Below are 19,750 nucleotides of genomic sequence, written 5' to 3'. Positions count from 1 at the left end.
AGCGCTGTACAGACCCTTCGGCCCACGATGTTGCACCGTCCTGTGAAACCCTTCTAAAGTCCCTCTACACTATTCCCTTATCGTCCATATGCCTATCCAATGACCATTTGAATGCGTTTAGTGTTGGCGAGTCCACTACTGTTGCAGGCAGGGCATTCCACGCCCTTACTACTCTCTGAGTAAAGAACCTACCTCTGACATCTGTCCTATATCTATCTCCCCTCAATTTAAAGCTATGTCACCTCGTGCTGGACATCACCATCCGAGGAAAAAGGCTCTCGATGTCCATCCTATCTAATCCTCTGATCATCTTGTATGCCTCAATTAAGTCCCCTCTTAACCTTCTTCTCTCTAACGAAAACAGCCTCAAGTCCTTCAGCCTTTCCTCATATGATCTTCCCTCCTTACCAGGCAACATTCTTGTAAATCTCCTCTGTACCCTTTCCAATGCTTCCACATCCTTCCTATAATGTGGCAACCAGAACTGCACACAATACTCCAAATGCAGCCGCACCAGAGTTTTGTACAACTGCAACATGACCTCATGACTCCGAAACTCAATTCCTCTACCAATAAAAGCTAACACACCGTACGCCTTCTTAACAACCCTCTCAACTTGGGTGGCAACTTTCAGGGATCTATGAACATGGACACCGAGATCTCTCTGCTCGTCCACACTACCAAGAATCTTACCATTAGCCCAGTACTCTGCCTTCCTGTTATTCCTTCCAAAATGAATCACCTCACACTTTTCTGCATTAAACTCCATTTGCCACCTCTCAGCCCAGCTCTGCAGCTTATCTATGTCCCTCTGTAACTTGTAACATCCTTCTGCACTGTCCACAAGGGACTCGAAGAACTGGAGGGGGGTTGTGCAGGGGAGGAGGAGCACCGATTGCCGCTGTACGCAGATGATTTACTGCTATACATTGCGGATCCGGTGGGGGGAGGGGGATGCCAGAGGTGCTGAAGATACTTGGGGAGTTTGGGGATTTTTCGGGCTATAAGCTCAACGTGGGGAAGAGTGAGCTGTTCGTGCTGCACCCGGGGGACCAGGAGAGGGAAATAGGCGAGCTCCCGTTGAAGAGGGCGGTGAGGAGCTTTAGATATCTTGGGGTCCAGATAGCTAGGAGCTGGGGGGCCCTGCATAGGCTAAATTTTTCGAGGTTGGTGGAACAGATGGAGGAGGAGTTCAGGAGGTGGGACACGTTGTCACTCTCTTTGGCGGGTAGGGTCCAGTCAGTTAAGATGACGGTGCTCCCGAGGTTCTTGTTTCTCTTCCAGTGCCTCCCCATATTGGTCCCGAAGTCTTTTATTAGGAGGGTTAACAGGAGTATTCTGGGGTTCGTGTGGGCGCGCAAGACCCGGAGGATGAGGAGGGTATTCCTAGAACGAGGCAGGGAGGTAGGTGGGTTGGTGTTGCCCAACTTGTATGGATACTACTGGGCTGCAAATGTGGCAATGATTCGTAGGTGGGTGATGGAGGGTGCCGCATGGAAGAGGTTGGAGGCGGCGTCCTGTGTGGGCACGAGTTTAGAGGCTCTGGTGACGGCCCCGCTCCCACTCCCCCCGGCAAGGTATTCTACGAGTCCAGTAGTGGTGGCTTCCCTCAAAATCTGGGGACAGTGGAGGCGGCATCGGGGGGGAGGTGAAGGCCTCAGTGTGGGCCCCGATACGGGGCAATCACCGGTTTACACCAGGGAGAATAGATGGTGGGTATTTGAGTTGGCATAGGGCAGGCATCAGGCGGATGGGGGACCTTTTCCTCGATGGGAAGTTTGCGACTTTAGAGGAGTTGGAGGGGAAGTGGGGCCTCCCCCCCGGGAATGCTTTCAGATATATGCAGATTAGGGCATTTGTTAAGCGGCAGGTGGCGGAGTTCCCGCTACTGCCGCCTAGGGGGGTGCAGGACAGGGTGCTCTCGGGGACGTGGGTCGGTGAGGGTAGGATCTCGGCAATTTATCAGGTGATGCAGGAGGAGGAGGAGGCCTCGGTGGAAGAGCTGAAAGCGAAGTGGGAGGTGGAGCTAGGGGAGGGAATCGACGAGGGGACGTGGGCGGACGCACTGGGGAGGGTGAATTTGTCCTCTTCTTGTGCACAGCTCAGCTTGATTCAGCTGAAGGTGCTGCATAGGGCGCACATGACTGGGGTCAGGATGAGCCGGTTCTTTGGGGGAGAGGACAGGTGTGGGAGGTGTTCGCGAGGCCCGGCGAATCACACCCACATGTTCTGGGCGTGTCCGGCGTTGGAGGGGTTCTGAAAGGGGGTGGCGGGGACCTTGTCCAAGGTGGTCGGCTCCAGGGTAGAACCGGGCTGGGGGCTCGCTATCTTTGGGGTAGCATCGGAGCCGGGAGTGCAGGAAGCGAGAGAGGCCGGCATTCTGGCCTTTGCGTCTCTAGCAGCCCAGCGTAGGATTCTTTTGCAATGGAGGGACGCTCCACCGGAGGCCTGGGTTAACGACATGGCTGGGTTCATCAGGCTGGAGAAGGTCAAGTTTGCCCTGAGGGGGTCGGTACAGGGGTTCTTCCGGCAGTGGCAGCCCTTTCTCGATTTTCTGGCGGAGGGTTAGAGGGTGGTCAATCCCAGCAGCAACCCGGGGAGGGGGTTAGGGATCTGTTAAGGGGGTTTGTTTTTGCGACTGTTTGTTTGCTACTTTCTTGTCTTTTTGTATTGTTATTAATTTATTGCTTTGTATTGGGAGGGGGGTGTTCTTTCTGTTTATTTTTATACTCTGTTTATTTTATTGTTGGGAGAATATTTGTAGTTGAAAAATTTGAATAAAAATTATTTTTTAAAAAAAAGTTCCCCTCACGGCCGAGGCACAACATGCCTTCGCCCGTATTAGAGCAGACATAGCCAAGGCTGGGATGCATGCAGTAGATGAGACACTGCCCTTTCAAGTAGAGAGTGACGCTTCAGATGTCGCCCTTGCCGCCACTCTAAACCAGGCAGGTAGACCCGTGGCATTCTTTTCCCGCACCCTCCATGCCCTTGAAATTCGACATTCGTCTGTTGAAAAGGGGGCCCAGGCTACCGTTGAAGCGGTGCGGCACTGGAGGCATTACCTGGCCGGCAGGAGATTCACTCTCCTCACTGACCAACGGTCGGTAGCCTTCATGTTCAACAACACGCAGCGGGGCAAGATCAAAAATGATAAAATCTTGCGGTGGAGAATCGAGCTCTCCACCTATAATTACGAGATCTTGTATCGCCCGGCAAGCTCAACGAGCCCCCAGATGCCCTCTCTCGAGGTATATGTGCCAGTGCACAAGTAGGCCAGCTCCGTGCCCTGCACGACAGCCTTTGCCACCTGGGGGTCACTCGGTTGTATCACCTCGTCAAAGCCCGCAATCTGCCCTACTCCGTCAAGGAAGTACGGACAGTCACCAGAGACTGTCAGGTCTGTGTGGAGTGCAAGCCGCACTTCTACCGGCCAGACCGTGCGCGCCTGGTGAAAGCGTCCCGCCCCTTTGAACGCCTCAGCGTGGATTTCAAAGGGCCCCTCCCCTCCACCGACCGCAACACATATATCCTCAGTGTGGTCAATGAATTCTCTAGGTTCCCCTTCGCCATCCCATGCCCGGATATGACGTCTGCCGCCGTCATCAAGGCCCTCAACTCCATATTCGCTCTGTTCGGTTTCCCCGACTACATCCACAGCGACAGGGGATCCTCATTCATGAGCGATGAGCTGTATCAGTTCCTGTTCAGCAGGGGTATCGCCTCCAGCAGGACGACCAGCTACAACCCCCGGGGAAACGGGCAGGTGGAGAGGGAGAACAGGACGGTATGGAGGGCCGTCCAGCTGGCCCTACGGTCCAGAAACCTCCCAGCCACTCGCTGGCAGCAGGTCCTCCCGGATGCACTGCACTCCATCCGGTCGCTACTGTGCACTGCCATGAATAACACACCCCATGAACGTGTTTTTACCTTCCCTAGGAAGTTCATATCTAGGGTGTCGCTCCCGACTTGGCTCGCAGCTCCAGGACCGGTTCTTCTACGTAGGCATGCCAGACTCCACAAGGCGGACCCCTTGGTGGACAGGGTACGCCTGCTCCACGCCAACCCCCAGTATGCCTATGTGGAGTTCCCCGATGGCCGCCAGGATACAGTCTCACTCAGGGACCTGGTTCTCTCGGGTTACACGCCCACACACTTCCCCACCCACCCGCTACCCTCCCCTCGCCCGGCGCTCCCAGCATCAGCCCCACCAGGTCCATCCCTCCTTCCCCTGCCCATGCTAGAAGATGAGGAACGCTCCCGGAGTCATCCAACTACTGGCCAGCACCAACACCGCCAGCACCGACGTCGTCAACGCCGACACCACCAGTACCGACATTGCCACCACCGTTACGTCGCTCCCAGCGAACCGTCAAACCACCGGACAGACTTAACCTCTGACGGGCACCAGACTACAAGATGGACATGTACTTCTTCCCCTCCCCTCTGTAAATAATTTACAATTCTGTATATAGTTCCACGCCACCCCCGCCGGACTCATTTTTAACATGGGGTGAATGTGGTGATCCACTGTGTTAACTGTGTGCACCTGTATTAGGGGATGTACGGTAGTACCTATACTACAGGTTCGCTGGTAGCCCCTGCCAGCTAGCTCCGCCCACAAGGAGCCGTATAAATATGCATGACTCCTGATCAGCCATTCTGCCAGCTGAATCAGGAGCCACGCATCTGACTGCAATAAAGCCTCTGTTGTACCAGTCCGAGTCTTTAGTACAATTGATAGTGCATCACTCTCCATCCCAACAGGATCCGCCTATGGGCGATCAATGAGGCAAGGACTACAATATCTGCCTCCACGTTTCCAACCCCGGCTGGTCCGACACCCCTAATATGGCGTCCCACGGGCCCGGATCCAGTTTCACGTGCACCACTTTAGAGAATACCCTAAAAACCAGTAATCCTCCAACTTTGGACAGGACCAAAACATATGAACGTGATTTGCCCCCCCCCCACCTCGGCAATGTTCACACACATCTTCTACCTCCTCAAAGAGCCGTCTCATCCTGGCTAATGAATGAAGCGGATGAGTTGCAGAATTGTGTCAGGAGATTGGCAGTTGTTGGTGTTGAGGACTGAGGCTGTTGCAGCAATGCCGTCGTCATGGGGGATGCTGGTGTAGAGTGCCGAGATGTCCATTGTGACGAGGAATGTTCCTGGTTCAACTGGTCCATGGGTGCTGAATTTCTGTAGGAAGTCCGTCGTGTCGCGACAGAAGCTGGGCGTACCTTGTACGATGGGTTTCAAGATGCCCCTGATGTAGCCAGAGAGGTTCTCACACAGGGTCCCATTGCCTGAAACGATAGGACGACCTGGTGTGTTGGCCTTGTGTATTTCCGGGAGGCAGTAAAGATCGCCAATGTGGGGAGTACGTGGGATGAGAGCACGTAGGGTGCTCTGAAGGTCTGGATCCAAGGTTTTGATCAGTCTGTTGAGTTGGCGGATGTGTTCCTTGGTCGGATCTGCGGGTAACTGTCTATAGTGTTCCTGGTTGTTGAGTTGTCGGTACACTTCTTTGAAGTAGTCGTTCTGTTCAGTAAGACGGTGGCCCCTCCTTTGTCTGCTGGTTTGATGACGATGTTGCAGTTGGCCTTGAGGTCTCAACTCATCCGCTTCATTCTGGATCACAACGTCTTAACCTTCGACAACAAGTTCTTCATCCAGACGCACGGAACAGAGTACCCTTCGTCGTCCAGTACTTTCCAGGAGCAGAGAAACTACGACATCTTCTTTACAGCCTCAAACACGTCATCGATGAAGATGAAAATCTTGCCAAGGTCATCCCCACACCCCCACTACTTGCCTTCAAATAACCGCGCAACCTCAAACAAACCATTGTTTGCAGCAAACTACCCAGCCTTCAGAACAGCAACCACGACACCACACAACCCTGCCATGGCAATCTCTGCAAGACATGCCAGATCATTGACATGGGTACCACCATTACACGTGAGAACACCACCCACCAGGTACGCAGCACATACTCGTGCGACTCGGCCAACGTTGTCTACCTCATACGCTGCAGGAAAGGATGTCCCGAAGCGTGGTACATTGGCGAGACCATGCAGACACTGCAACAACGAATGAACGGACATTGCGCAACAATCACCAGGCAGGAATGTTCCCTTCCAGTCGGGGAACACTTCAGAAGTCAAGGGCATTCAGCCTCTGATCTCCGGGTAAGCGTTCTCCAAGGCGGCCTTCAGGACGCACGACAACGCAGAATCGCTGAGCAGAAACCTATAGCCAAGTTCCGCACACATGAGTACGGCCTCAACCGGGACCTGGGATTCATGTCGCATTACATTCACCCCCACCATCTGGCCTGGGCTTGTGAAATCCTACCAACTGTCCTGGCTTGAGACAATTCACACCTCTATCTCTGGCTACCCCTATCTCTGGATCTGTAAAGATTCAATTACCTGCAAATGCTCGCATTCTAAGCATTGTCTGGCATCTTTGAATTTGTCTATATATATGTTTCTGGAACCCACCTCTTCATTCACCTGAGGAAGGAGCAGTGCTCCGAAAGCTGGTGTTTGAAACAAACCTGTTGGACTTTAACCTGGTGTTGTAAGACTTCTTACTGCGCTCACCCCAGTCCAACGCCGGCATCTCCACATCATTACAACCAGTGTCGCCCCAATAATGGTGGAAGTGCTGGTGGACAGGCATCCATTGAAAATGGAGGTGCACACGGGAACGGGAGTAGCGGTCTCCGTTATCGGGGAGCAGACATATGATCATCTCCAAATTGCTATTCAACTCTTGAGCTTAGAAGACTTGAAGGCCAGACTAGCCACCTACATGGGGGAACCATTCGGAAAAAAGAGCACCACAATTACCCCAGTAACTTACAGGCAGCAATCGACCTGACTCCCACTCATTGTTGTGCGGGGGCAATGGCCAAGCCGAACGGGGAGAGATTGGCTCCAGTGGATCAGGCTGAACTGGTGGGAGATCTTCAGGCTGGGTGTGGGAGGAGTCTCGGAAGACATCATCAAATGCCTGAAGTTTTTCAGGAAGGACTAATAGGAGCCAAAGTCAAGGTTTATGCCAACCCCAATGCTAACTAATTATTTTAGAGTGAGATCGGCTCCAGACTCCCTAATGGAAAAGGTGGAGACTGAACTTGGCCACCTGAAAAATCTAGACGTAATACGTAATAATACAGTTCACAGAGTGGACCGCGCCTGTTATCCTGGTCCTTAAACTTGTCAAATCGGTCTACCTCTGTGGAGATTATAACTTAACCGATGGTTAATTGGTTTCCAAGCTCAGTATGTACCGCTGCCTCAAATCGAAGACCTGTACTCCAAGTTAGCAGGTGGCCAGACATTCACAAAGTTGGATATGAGCCATGTCCATCTTTAACTTGAATTAGGTGGAGCCCTCCCAGAAGGATGTTACAATCAGTTTACACTAGTGCCAAATGACTACACTCGCTTGCCCTTCAGGGTCTCATCAGAATGCGCCATATTCCAATAGATCATGCAGGACATACTTTAAGGGCTACCCAAAATTGTGGTGTACTTTTAAAATTCATTTACGGAAAGTGGGCATTGCTGGTTAGGCCAGAATTTATTGCCCATCCCTAGTTGCCCTTCAGGAGGTGGTGGTGAGTTACGTTGTTGAACCGTTGCAGTCCCTGAGGTGTAGGTACACCCATGGTGCTGTTAGAGAGGGAGTTCCAGGATTTTGACGCAGCAACAGTGAAGGAACAGCAATATATTTCCAAGTCAGGAGGGTGAATGACTTGGAGGGTGGTGGGGTTCCCAGGTATATGCTGCCCTTGTCCTTCTAGATGGTAGTGGCCGTGGGTTTGGAAGGTGCTGCCTAAGGAACCTTGGAGAGTTCCTGCAGTGCATCTTGTAGATGGGATACACGGCTGCCACTGTTCATCAGTGTTGGAGGGATTGAATGTTTGTGGAAGAGATGCCAATCAAGCAGGCTGCTTTGTCCAGGATGGTGTTGAGCTTCTTGAGTGTTGTTGGCTTATGTCTTGCTCACGGTACTTAAGAATGAGAATATCTGGCAAATCTAATAATAATAATCTTTATTGTCACAAGTTAGTTTACATTAACACTGCAATGAAGTTACTGTGAAAATCCCCTAGTCGCCACACTCCGGCACTTGTTCGGTACACTGAGGGAGAATTCAGAATGTCCAATTCACTTAACAAGCATGTGTTTCGGGACTTGTGGGAGGAAATCGGAGCACCCGGAGGAAACCCCCGCAGGCACAGGCGAACGTGCAGACTCCGCACAGAGAGTGACCCAAGCCAGGAATCGAACCTGGGACCCTGATGCTGTAAAGCAACAGTGCTAACCACTGTGCTACCGTGCTAGAAGAGGTCTTACAGAGAATGTTGAGAGCTAGGGTACACCTGAAGAGTGTTTTTCAAGCAAATGAGGTGACTACTTGCGCTATCGGGTGGATAACAAAGGTATATATCAAGGAAGCACCAACTCCAAGAAATGCCACGGAGTTAAAATCCTTCCAGGGATTAGGAAATTATTACGGGAAATTTACCCTGAATTTGGCCTCCTTACTGACCCCCTTGCAAACCCTATACTGTATGGAAGGATCAAAGATGCTCTTGAGAGGCACCACAGGTGGAGGCTTTCAATGAAGTTCATCAACAATTGCTGTCATCCAACGTATTGGCCTGTTTTGACCCCAGAAGGAACTCGCTCTGACATGCGGTGCTTCCTGTTACAGGGTTGGCTTGGCATCGAGTGCCGGGTGGCATTGTGGTACAGTGGTTAGCACTGCTGCCTCACAGCGCCATGAACCGGGTTCAATTCCGACCTTGGGTGATAGTCTGTGTGGAGTTTGTACATTCTCCCTGTGGCTGAGCTGCTCGCAGAAAAATACTTTTCACTGTCCCTCGGTGCACGTGACAATAAACAAAATCCAAATCCAATCCAAGATAAAAGAAAGATTTATATATTCTGGCGCAACAAAATTTGTAATGGTTTCAGGTGCAGCACAGTATGGAGCGGTTGAAATGAATAGCATTGATACCTTTAAGTGGAGGCTGATACAGCACATGGCAGAGAAAGGTACAGAATGAAATGCAAAGAGAGTAAGATGGAGTAGGTTTTGAGGAGGCTCTTGTGGGGCACAGACATAGGTGTGGATCTGTTGGGTCGAAATGCCTCTTTCTGTGCTGTTAAAGAAGATCTATGCAACAGTGAATCTTTGATCTTTTTTGGAACAAATCTCCCTCAGTACTTTACAACAATCCTCTTCATAACATTGTTTGTTCCCCTAGCTGATGATAGAGCTCGCCCAATTATACTTGGCTAAAGGAGACAGTGATGTGTGTGAGCTTCTGTGTATGAAGCTATTGAAGAATGTACAGAACAACGATGATGTTAACATGGTATGTTTATTTACATATATTTCAGCTCCTCTTTTACCAAGATGGTTTTTTTCTGTTTCTTTCTTTATTTAATTTCTGGCCACTGGATTCTCCTTCTTCCCCATATTCCTCTCTTGTGCATCCATTGAAAATAGAGGTGCACACGGGAGCAGCGGTCTCCGTTATTGGGGAGCAGGCATATTGGTAACATCTCCAAATTGGTATTCAACTCTTGAGCTTAGAAGGCGTGAAGGCCAGACTAGCCACCTACATGGTGGAACAATTCGGAAAAAAGGGCACCACAATTACCCCAGTAACTTACAGGCAGCAATCTTCCTCCCTTCACATTACTCCTCCACCACTTCAACCACCACCATGTTTTCCCAGTATGGGGCCTCTTCACACCAAGCGTCCATTCCCTCAACAAAAGAAAGAGCTGGAGACTGGCCTCCTGCTTTTGCCAATGGCAGTGGATAACCTGCTACTTGGGGGCCTCCCTCATAATCTCTGGTGACTTGACCCCATTTGATTTTACTTTTCTTCATCTGATCGATCTGCCCCCAGTGTGGGGCTGAGGCCATAAGACCATAAAACGTAGGAGCAGAAGTAGGCCATTTGGCCCATCCAGACTGCTCCGGCTATCAATGAGATCACGACTAATCTGAAATGATAATCTTCAACTTCACTTTCCCGCCTTATCTCCGAGACCCTTGATTCCCTTCCTGATCAAAAGTCTGCCTGCCTCAGCCTTGGCCTAACCATGTGGGGATTGAGCATGTAGCTGTGATTTAGGATTAGTCCCTTTGAGTTTCAGCGTTTTGCGCCTTCCTGCCACAACTCACTTCAACACCTGCCCAAGAATTTTCACGATTTGGTGGTCGGAAGGAAAAGTGATTTTCTCTGAAACAAAGTGCTTTACCTCTTGCTCGAGCAGTAACTCTGCTTCTCAGTGTGGGATGGAGCCATCAAAACTGTAAATCTGAAACCCACTGTCGCCAATATCTCACCTGTAAACATCCTCTACCAAACAAACCCTTCACCAATAACGCCTGACTCCTACAAGCCCGTCCTAGAAATTCGCCTCCCAATCAATGCCTCATCCCGTACCAGCCTCCCCGAACAGGCGCCAGAATGTGGCGACTAGGGGCTTTTCACAGTAACTTCATTTGAAGCCTACTTGTGACAATAAGCGATTTTCATTTCATCCATCTATTGAATAAACAGAATTATCATATAGGGTGCGACCCAACCAAATTACAACAGAGTCCTGCGATGAGCGCGTTTAGCCGGGTGTTTCCCGGCACTCGCAACACTGAGAAACACCATGTCATCTATCGGGACTTTATTGCAATCTGGGGCCTCAGTGGGGTCCGCCCTGCCAAGGCCGCACCTAGTCACATTTACCGCACTGAGGAGCTCCACTCGCCACAACAGGTAGATGTCAGGACACCGTCACTCGACCCCCTCAACATCATCCCCAAACCCCCTGTGGTGAATGTAACTTGGTAATTCACACTGTATCTTTGTAAGCGCAGTAGCGTTATCCGACCACTAGGGGGAGTAGCTTTTGTACGGGGCTCCACCCTTGGCTCCGCCCACGACTCCTCCCCCTTGTGCTGCTGTATAAATACCCTCGTCCAGAGTCAGCCTGCAGTTCACCGAGAGTTCATCAACGGGTAACAGGCTGGCTCTGTAGTAAGTAGATTAAAACCACTGTTCATATCGGAAAGCACGTGTCTGGTGAATTGATGGTTCCATCTCCCCCCTCCTCCCCCCCCCCCCCCCCAAACTCACCTATAAGGGAGTCCTTAGGCTCCCAAACCTCACATGGGCAGTGCATCCCCAGGCCCAATCCCTGGCATGAGAAAAATGCCTCCTGGAAACACCAGCCTGGCCCTGCCAAGGTACTACCCTGTCCAGAGGGCAACCACCTGGGGGCCTCCAATCCCCTGGGAACCCCCATTTGTGGAGACCAGCATTGAACAGCACTTGCCTGAAGTCTCCAAGGGAATGGGTTAGATCCCAGGTCCTTGGCAGATCAGCCGAGTGTCTAATAGAGTGAGACTAGCTGTATCCCAGCATCTACCGGCTGCGGCACCGTTCGGGCACAACGCGAACAGTAGTTTGCACCCAGTTTGTCAAGTTTGAATGTTTGTGCAGGAACATATAGGAAGGAGATGGAATAGCTTGGTCGCCAAGATATTGGTGTGACAAAAATATTACGTGAGGGAGATATTGTTGGTAAAAGATGTACGTAGGACGGAACTGTTGAAAGGAAATTATATTGGTGAGGATTAGACACTTGGAATCAGTCTTTGGTGGGGATTGAGAGGTGTGCGGGAGGGAGGGGGATGGTATTGATGGGTAAGATATTAATACCTGTTGTCATTCTCTTTCTGTTCATAGATGATGGCGGACCTCATGTTTAAAAAACAAGAGTATGAACACGCTATATTCTATTACCGACTTCTATTGCAGAGATCACCAGGTATCTTTTGGCTCTATGTATAATGCCATGTCATCCCATCACAGTTTTATCATAGCTCTGTCCAATGATAATTAGCAATGCAGGTGAATTGTAAGGTCAATTCTAGCCATATTGCTGCTGAAGGCAGGATATTGTTGTCTCGGTGGGGCTGCTAAAATTAGGGTGTTGCCAGTCAGCCGGATTGGGTGACAGCTATTTGAGGCGGGAATTTGCCCTCGGACGGGGGCGCAAGTCTCGCCTCTGGCCAATTGATGCCCACGGAGGGAGCATGCATTCATTCCCTGCCGACGTTTTCGGGAGCAGGGCCGGAAACTGCGCAATCCCCCCAAAAATCCTGCCCAATTATTCAGGATAATTACCTTCGCAATCCACCAAAATCTGGAACCCACCTTCAATTTTAAACTCTTATCGCGAGGGAGAGTGCAAGTTCGTTTGTCACTTGGAAAAGTCCCATTGTACAATGACTCACGGTGGTTCAGGACAATTTATTTCAGCGTGTTGGAATTTGAACCATATGGTCAGCTGCCTCAGTTGATAACACAGATTGATTTTTCTTACCAAATTTGATAATGATTTCATGGTCACCGCCATTACTGAGGCCGGCTTTCAGTTCCAAAGTTATTAATTGAATTTGAATCCCACCAGCTTGCTTTTGGAGCCCATGTCCCTAGAGCATTAGACTGGGCCTCTGGATTACTAGTCCATTGGCATTACCACTACGCCATCACCTCCCAATAAATGAGGCTGACGTTCCAAGGTGATTCGAAGGAAGCGTTGTTGGAGGTTTGGTCCTTCGGATAAGATATTAAATTGAGGTCTATCTGCTCAATTAAATGGTTCAGATGTCCATTAAAGACCCCATGGCACTGGAGAGCTGGCAGCATAGAGGTTACAGAATGGAATGAGGCCATTCAGTCCACTGCATCTGTGCCAGCTCCATGTGAGAGCAATTCAAAACTAATCCTACCGCCCCACCATCCTACATCTTCTTCTGTTTCAAATATTTGAGCTACTGCCCAACAAAAGATGCAATGATCTCTAGCTGAACCAGTCTTTCTGGCAAAGCACTCTATGAATCAACAGCACTTTGAATAAAGAAAGCTCTATAAACCACTTTACATATACTTCCTGCAACAATCTTAAATTGATTGTTAATCGGCAGTACCTCCTCATACAGAAGTAATAGTCTTTTCCTGTTCAATCTGTCAATGCTCTTCACTATTTCAAAGATATCTATGAAATCTCCCCTGTTTTAGTCAAAATAGCCCCAATATCTCAAGTCCCTCCTTGTAAAACTAGGTCTTTGTTTAGGCCTGTTTTCAGGTGGAGGATTGATGACACGCTGAAAGTGCACGCCCGAATCTGGAGGCCTGAGCCTCATCTGAAAATAGACCTCAGGCGCTATTCAGTTTCCTGCCAGTGAATTGTGGGCACTAAGTGGGTGTCCAGGGACAATTGGCGCCGACGAGGATCAATTTGGGCAGCCGCTTTGCTGATGATTATGGGCTAACAGGAGCCCTCGGGAGCCCCGCAGAGGCAGAAGAAACATTGCTGTTCCTCCTGATTCCATGCGGATTAGCGATGGGAGATAAAGGAGTGTGAAATTGCTGATAGTCTTAAATGGTTTTCTTTCAACCAATGTATTATTGCACAATGGAATGTATTGCTGCAAGTGGCTATTGAAGGCACGCCAAACATTTATTTATTAAGATGAAACAGAAAACTATTAAAAGATGTGGGGAAATAGTGTGGAGCTCCAACGTGCAGCTGTGCAGCAACGTGGGGCTGGTTTAGCACAGGGCTAAATCGCTGGCTTTGAAATCAGACCAAGGCAGGCCAGCAGCACGGTTCAATTCCCGTACCAGCCTCCCCAAACAGGCGCCGGAATGTGGCGACTAGGGGCTTTTCACAGTAACTTCATTTGAAGCCTACTCGTGACAATAAGCGATTTTCATTTCATTTCATTAGCATGGACAAATTCGTCCATAGGGACTCCTTCTGTAGTCAATTTTCTCTGATTCTGTGATCATTAAATAAACTCATGTTATCTGATATGAGATCCATATTTGGCGTGCTCTAATATTCATCAGAGAAGAAAACATCACAAAGGAGCTCAACCCTACTCCACTCATTCATTTCCCCTAGCCCTGAATTTATTTTCTTTTCAGTAAACATTTTGTGTTTCCTTTCAAAAGTTGCAGTTAGATAATTAATATAACATTGGACTTGGTTTTTTCCAAGGACAGGTTGGATGCTCTGTTCACCTTGTCCATGGAATCACCTACCTTCGAAAGAATGTTTATCTGTTTTCTTCAGGAGCTGTGAAGTTAACAAGGATTTGCGTCACTGTTGAAGATCTGTAAATGTGTTTATCTTTTCCTCTCCTTTGGGCAGACAACTTCTTGGTCTTAAGCAAGTTAATGAAGCTGTTCAGAAAAACAGGCAGACTTGATAAAGCTCGAGGGTTTTTGGAGCTGGCCGAGAGGAAATCAACAAGGACCGCTGCGGAGCCCGGGTTCAACCACTGCAAAGGCCTCTATCTCTGGTAAATGAAGGTTCAGTGAATTGTGATGACTTGCATGTTTGCTCCAAAATATTCAAGAATAAGGTGTGAGAAATGCAATTCAAGGGCCAAACACAAGCCCTGAAGCAGTTTGGCCAACAAGGCCTGGTCATTTCAAACCTGTCTGCGCTACTTCTTGTTCACTAGTTCGAGGTGTTTGGAGTGTGAGGGCCGGCAAAGGCTATTTTTAGCCCCTGTGCCTCAATGGTGGATGAATCCAACTTCAGATCATAGAATTTATATAGAAGGAGGCCATTCAGCCCATTGAGTCTGCAGTGGCCCTTGGAAAGAGCACTCTATTTAAGGCCTGGCCTCCACCCTATCCCCATAGCCCAGTAACCCCACCTAACCTTTTGAACACTAAGGGGCAATTTTTAATGGCCAATCCACCTAACCTGCACATCTTTGGACTGTGGGAGGAAACCGGACGTAGCAACCGGAGGAAACCCACGCAGACACGGGGAGAAAGTGAAAACCTTTGAGATTAACGCAAATCAGTGCATACTTCTTGGGGCATGCAGCATGGCAGCCAATGACAATTGTTTCTTTTTTATTACTTTTTCAGAGTTACAGAGCCAGAGCTCAGAGTGTGCACAGGGGCAAACCCCTAATCCAGCTCCTTACCTGCTCCAAAAACCAATTCAAATTGAATCCAATTCATGGTCCCCACAAGAGAGACATACCAGATCCAGGCATTACACCTGACCTCACGCTCATCTTAGCCAAAAGGCCGAGAAGCGATTGCAAATGCCAGTTGTTAATATATTTCTGTTGATAGGTATACAGGGCAGCCAAATGGAGCACTGAAACATTTTAACAAAGCACGCAAGGACAGCGACTGGGGGCAAAGTTCCATTTACAACATGATCCAGATATGCCTTAACCCAGATAATGAGATCATAGGAAGCAACCTGTTTGAAACCCTGGATGAAGACTTCAGGTTCGATTAAGCCACATTCAATTAATTGGCTAAATATTAGATACAACCCTGTTGTCTCCAATGAGATGAGATCTCTGGTTTTCACGATATGTTTATCTGAACAAAGATTCAGAATAGTCAATACCTTAAAAAGAAGTTAAGGTTTTGATTGATTGAATGATTGATTGATATTTATTGTCACTTGTACTGAAGTACAGTGAAAAGTATTTTTCTGCAGCCAAGAGAACGAACACTGTACATACATAGTAGACAAAAAAAAGAGTACATTGACATATGGTACATTGAGAAATAGTGACTGGTTACAGTGGGGAACAAGGGCCGAATAAGCAGCATAGGACAACATGAATAGGGTTCTTACAGGGAACAGATCAGTCCAAGGGAGAGTCATTGAGGAGTCTCGTAGCTGTGAGGAAGAAGCTGTTCCTATGTCTGGATGTGCGGGTCTTCAGACTTCTGTATCTTCTGCCTGATGGAAGGGTCAGGAACAGGGCAAAGCCTGGACGTGAGAGTCAAACCTATTAAAGGAGAGTCCCACACTGAATCTTTGGCCCAATCTTTCTCTTTCAGATGTGGACCAAGTTGCTTTACATTTTGGGTTTCATGTCAGATTTAAACTTGCAGTTCCCCTACAAGTCATACACTCTCCTGACTTGGAAAGGCAGCTCCTTCAACATCAGTGGTTAAAATCCTGGAACTCCCCATCTCACTATGCCACCTGCACTGTAGTAGCTCTTGAAGGTGGCTCATTAACATCTTCTCAAGAGTAATTAAGGAGGGTCAATAAATGTTGGCCTTCTTCAAATAAAGTTTCTTTGCTTAGATTGCCAGGATACCAGACCAGACTCCAACTTGTATTCGGAGGCCAGACCAGAATCCCCAAACAATTTGCAATTTGTAAAACTGTGAGGGAAGGATACTCCACCACAAGCGTGAAGACCCTGACCAAAAGGAAAAATCTTTAACTCACTATCTACACTTGCCGTGCTATATATATCCCAACAAAGCAACCCAATACAGTTCAAAATCCACTCATAAATAAAGTTAGCAATAAGGGTTACTTGCTGTTCTCTGTGCAGACCTTGGAGAGAGACCTTTTCAAGAACAATTTCTGTCTTGTCAGACTTAAATCCGATGGTCAAACTGCTAAAACAACAGACAGACCTGCCCCCTCCCATGAATTACATAATCTGTATCTTTTGTAAGGTCAACAAGGAGTTCACACCAAGTGGGTTAAAACAAAAGCTTATAATAATTATTATTTACAGCTCCAGTAGATCCCAACTGGGTCTTCTCTAGCTCATGCCTTACTGACTGACTCTATTTATACAAAGCCAAGTATTGTTAAGGCGGCCCCACCTCTTCTCATGGGAGCTCGTATTCTGCAAGATCCATGGGGTAGTTAATCATTCCTACCCTGCAAGAACTGTGCAGGTTATAACAGTATCCCATTAAGATGTCCTATGACCTGCTTAGCTGGGACCAAACCTCATCCCTCATTAATTAATGAATTCATTAATTATCTACACCCCAGGGAACCTCCAAAAACATAAACAATATTTCATTAGCTATCTCTCTGTGAACAAGTAAATGGGTAAAATCAATGATAACTCACTTTTACGACACCTTAATTACAGCTTTTACAGATATGCATCCTGTATGTATTTGAACCCAGGGGTTTTAATAACATTATTACCACAAAATATAAAATACAATATTTAATAATTTCCTACATTCATCACACCTTCTCCTTAAAAAAATGAACCAGTAATATGAAAACATTAATTAATTTTCCAAAGCATTTTCAACTTTAAACATTACTCATTACTAAACACTACTATTAGACTATATGATACATATTTCTTCATATTTATATATCCAAATTTAAACATCAGTATAGCCCATTTCAGTCTTTATTTCCCAACTTTGAAAATTCCATTATTTTTACATCCCAAAGTCATGAAAAAGCATCTGCAATCAATTTGCTCTTCATGCTACATGTATAATTTTCAAGTTAAATGGTTGCATCAATAAACTCCACCTAAACAGTCTTGCATTGTGATCTTTAACTTTCTCCAGAAACTTCAGTGGATTCTGGTCTGTATAAATAATTATCTCTGATGAATTGTTAGCAACGTAAATGTCAAAATGCTGCAACGCCAATACCAAACTCAATTGGCGCGATTCTCTGCCCCCCACGCTGGGTGGGAGAACATCCCGACATTTTTCACGCCCTTCCACTATTCTCCCCCCCCAACGCCTGACCCACGCCACGAATCGCCGCTCGCCGTTTTTTATGGCGAGCAGCGATTCTCCGAGGCTGATGGGCCGAGCAGCCGGGCCTTCACGCCCGTTTCAACACGGCAGCAAACACACCTGCTCACTGCTATCGTGTAACGGGCGCCAGATGCCCGTTTGGGGCATCTGGTGGCCCGATTGGCACGGCAGTACCACGGCAGTGCCAAGGGGGGCATAGGCCCGCGATCGGTGCCCACCGATCACGGGCCGTGCGTCCGTAACGGACGCACTCTTTTCCCTCCGCCTCCCCGCAAGATCAAGCCGCCACGTCTTGCGGGGCGGCTGAGGGAAAAGACGGCAACTGGGCATGCGTGGGTTGGCGTTGTCCAACCTGCGCATGCGCGGATGACGTCATCGGCTGCGTCAGCCGGCGTGACGCTTGACGTGCGGCCTTGATGACCGTCGTCAAGGCCGCGCCTCCGTGATGCACGGGGCCACGCTCCTAGCCCCGCCCGGGGGGGAGTATCGGCCCCGGAAGTGGGCGTGAAGGCTGCCGTGGGTCACGGCCTGTCCCACAGCAGCCTTTATGATTCTCCGCATTTGCGGAGAATCTCGCCCAATGTCTCCTTCTCGATGTCGAATGCTTCTTTTGATGAATATTTTGTTTTCTGGAAAAATAACCAATAGGTCTTTCAATACCGTTTTCATTTACTGTTCTTCTCTAATTGTCCTTTATATAATGTGACACTCAAATACACTTTGTTATACATTATATTGGCTGAGAAGGCCACAAAAGAGTCCACGCAGAGTAGCTCAAGGAAATTTAGTTTATTTACAATAACTATTATATATCACATGGTAGATCCTAATTGGTCTGCTTCATATACCCGACAAATATACATTGTTCAGAGGTCCCCCGCCCCTTAACGGGGAAGCACATATTCTGCAAGGTCCATGGGGAAGTTAACTGTTCCCACCCCGTACGATACTTGTGGGTTATAACAATTGGGAAAGGAATTAAAGTGTTCCTATAATATTTGTATTTCTGTGGTTGTGGACAGATTGTATTTGCTTTCTTACTTGCCCTTTCTTACTTGGAGTGTATATTCCAATTAAATAGTACAGCAGCAAACATTATGGGTGGGATGTTCCCAGAGATCAGGGGCTGGATTCTCCGCCCCGCCGCGCCACATTTCTGTTTCAGCACGTCGGCAGGATGCTCCTTTACGCCGGCTGGTCAATGGGGTTTCCCATTGTGGGGCAGCCCCACGCCGTCGGGAAACCCCCAGGCTGCCGGCAAAACGGAGCATCCCGCCGGCGGAGAATCCAACCCCAGACATTCCTGCCCAAGGTCAACAGACCTTTAAATGTTCCATCACATTTTCCGTGCCAGGCACTACACTCCAATGAGGGTGGGTTGTGAACATTCACCCCAGTGAATTTAAAATAAAGCTATTTCTTCTCACACACTTACCACAAGTTAACACACACACATTAAGTTAGCGCATTTATACAGGTTACAGTTAATTCAATCTCGATTTCCTGTCTACTGAGTGGCAGGCTGGTGGTTTCTTGAATAGATTTGATGATTTAAAGTTGAAGTGAGGGTTTTGTAAAGTGAAGGGCTCAAAGCAGATTGCAAGTTTTTTTTATATTTGAGTATCTCAGAGGTTGGCTTACGGGTGAACTTTGAAACTGCAACAGGTTCCCGAATTGGATTGTATGATGACTTACAACTAGTTTCAGAGTCTTATTATCAGGTTGGCTGGTGAATGATAGTTTGTAAAAGACACCGATAGCCAAGAAAGGCTAAGAATACATAATGAGACTCGGCAGCGAGCCCAGACATCCATTATGCTGATGAAACACCGTTGCTCCAGAGAAATCATTTCTTGATTGACAGCATTGGATATCTTATTCCCACTGTCAATTTTAAAATGTTTACTTACACAAGATTAAGAGATTTCAAGTGTTTGCAGTTTCTGTTATTGATACTTGAAAGAATCTAGATTATTGAGACTTTAATTGGGCTGTGGAATAACGCCATTTTCTTTAATATAATGTAATGAACGAATTACTTTTATAAAGTTTATTTTTACACATCATATTGTCACTCTTGAATTCAGTGGTTCTATAAAG

The 19,750-nt window shown here is 48.0% G+C and overlaps 1 protein-coding gene across 6 annotated transcripts in view; it reads left to right on the top strand.

Annotated features, from left to right (window-relative positions):
- The window catches only part of LOC119966565 (tetratricopeptide repeat protein 21B-like), a 151,078-nt gene that overhangs the window by 108,339 nt on the left and 22,989 nt on the right, over positions 1 to 19,750 (top strand). For 5 of the 6 annotated variants that reach the window (XM_038798472.1, XM_038798469.1, XM_038798468.1 and 2 more), the window contains 4 exons: positions 9,296 to 9,406; positions 11,792 to 11,873; positions 14,268 to 14,418; positions 15,215 to 15,376. In XM_038798472.1, the coding sequence (XP_038654400.1) occupies positions 9,296 to 9,406; positions 11,792 to 11,873; positions 14,268 to 14,418; positions 15,215 to 15,376 (506 nt within the window). The remainder of the gene's footprint in view (positions 1 to 9,295; positions 9,407 to 11,791; positions 11,874 to 14,267; positions 14,419 to 15,214; positions 15,377 to 19,750) is intronic. The other variant, XM_038798470.1, reaches the window with a different exon arrangement.

The sequence above is a fragment of the Scyliorhinus canicula genome, chromosome 5, assembly GCF_902713615.1.
Source record: "Scyliorhinus canicula chromosome 5, sScyCan1.1, whole genome shotgun sequence".
NCBI classification, from domain to species: Eukaryota; Metazoa; Chordata; class Chondrichthyes; order Carcharhiniformes; family Scyliorhinidae; genus Scyliorhinus; species Scyliorhinus canicula.
Note: the sequence above shows the minus strand (reverse complement) of the source record. Positions and strands in the feature narration are given on the sequence as shown.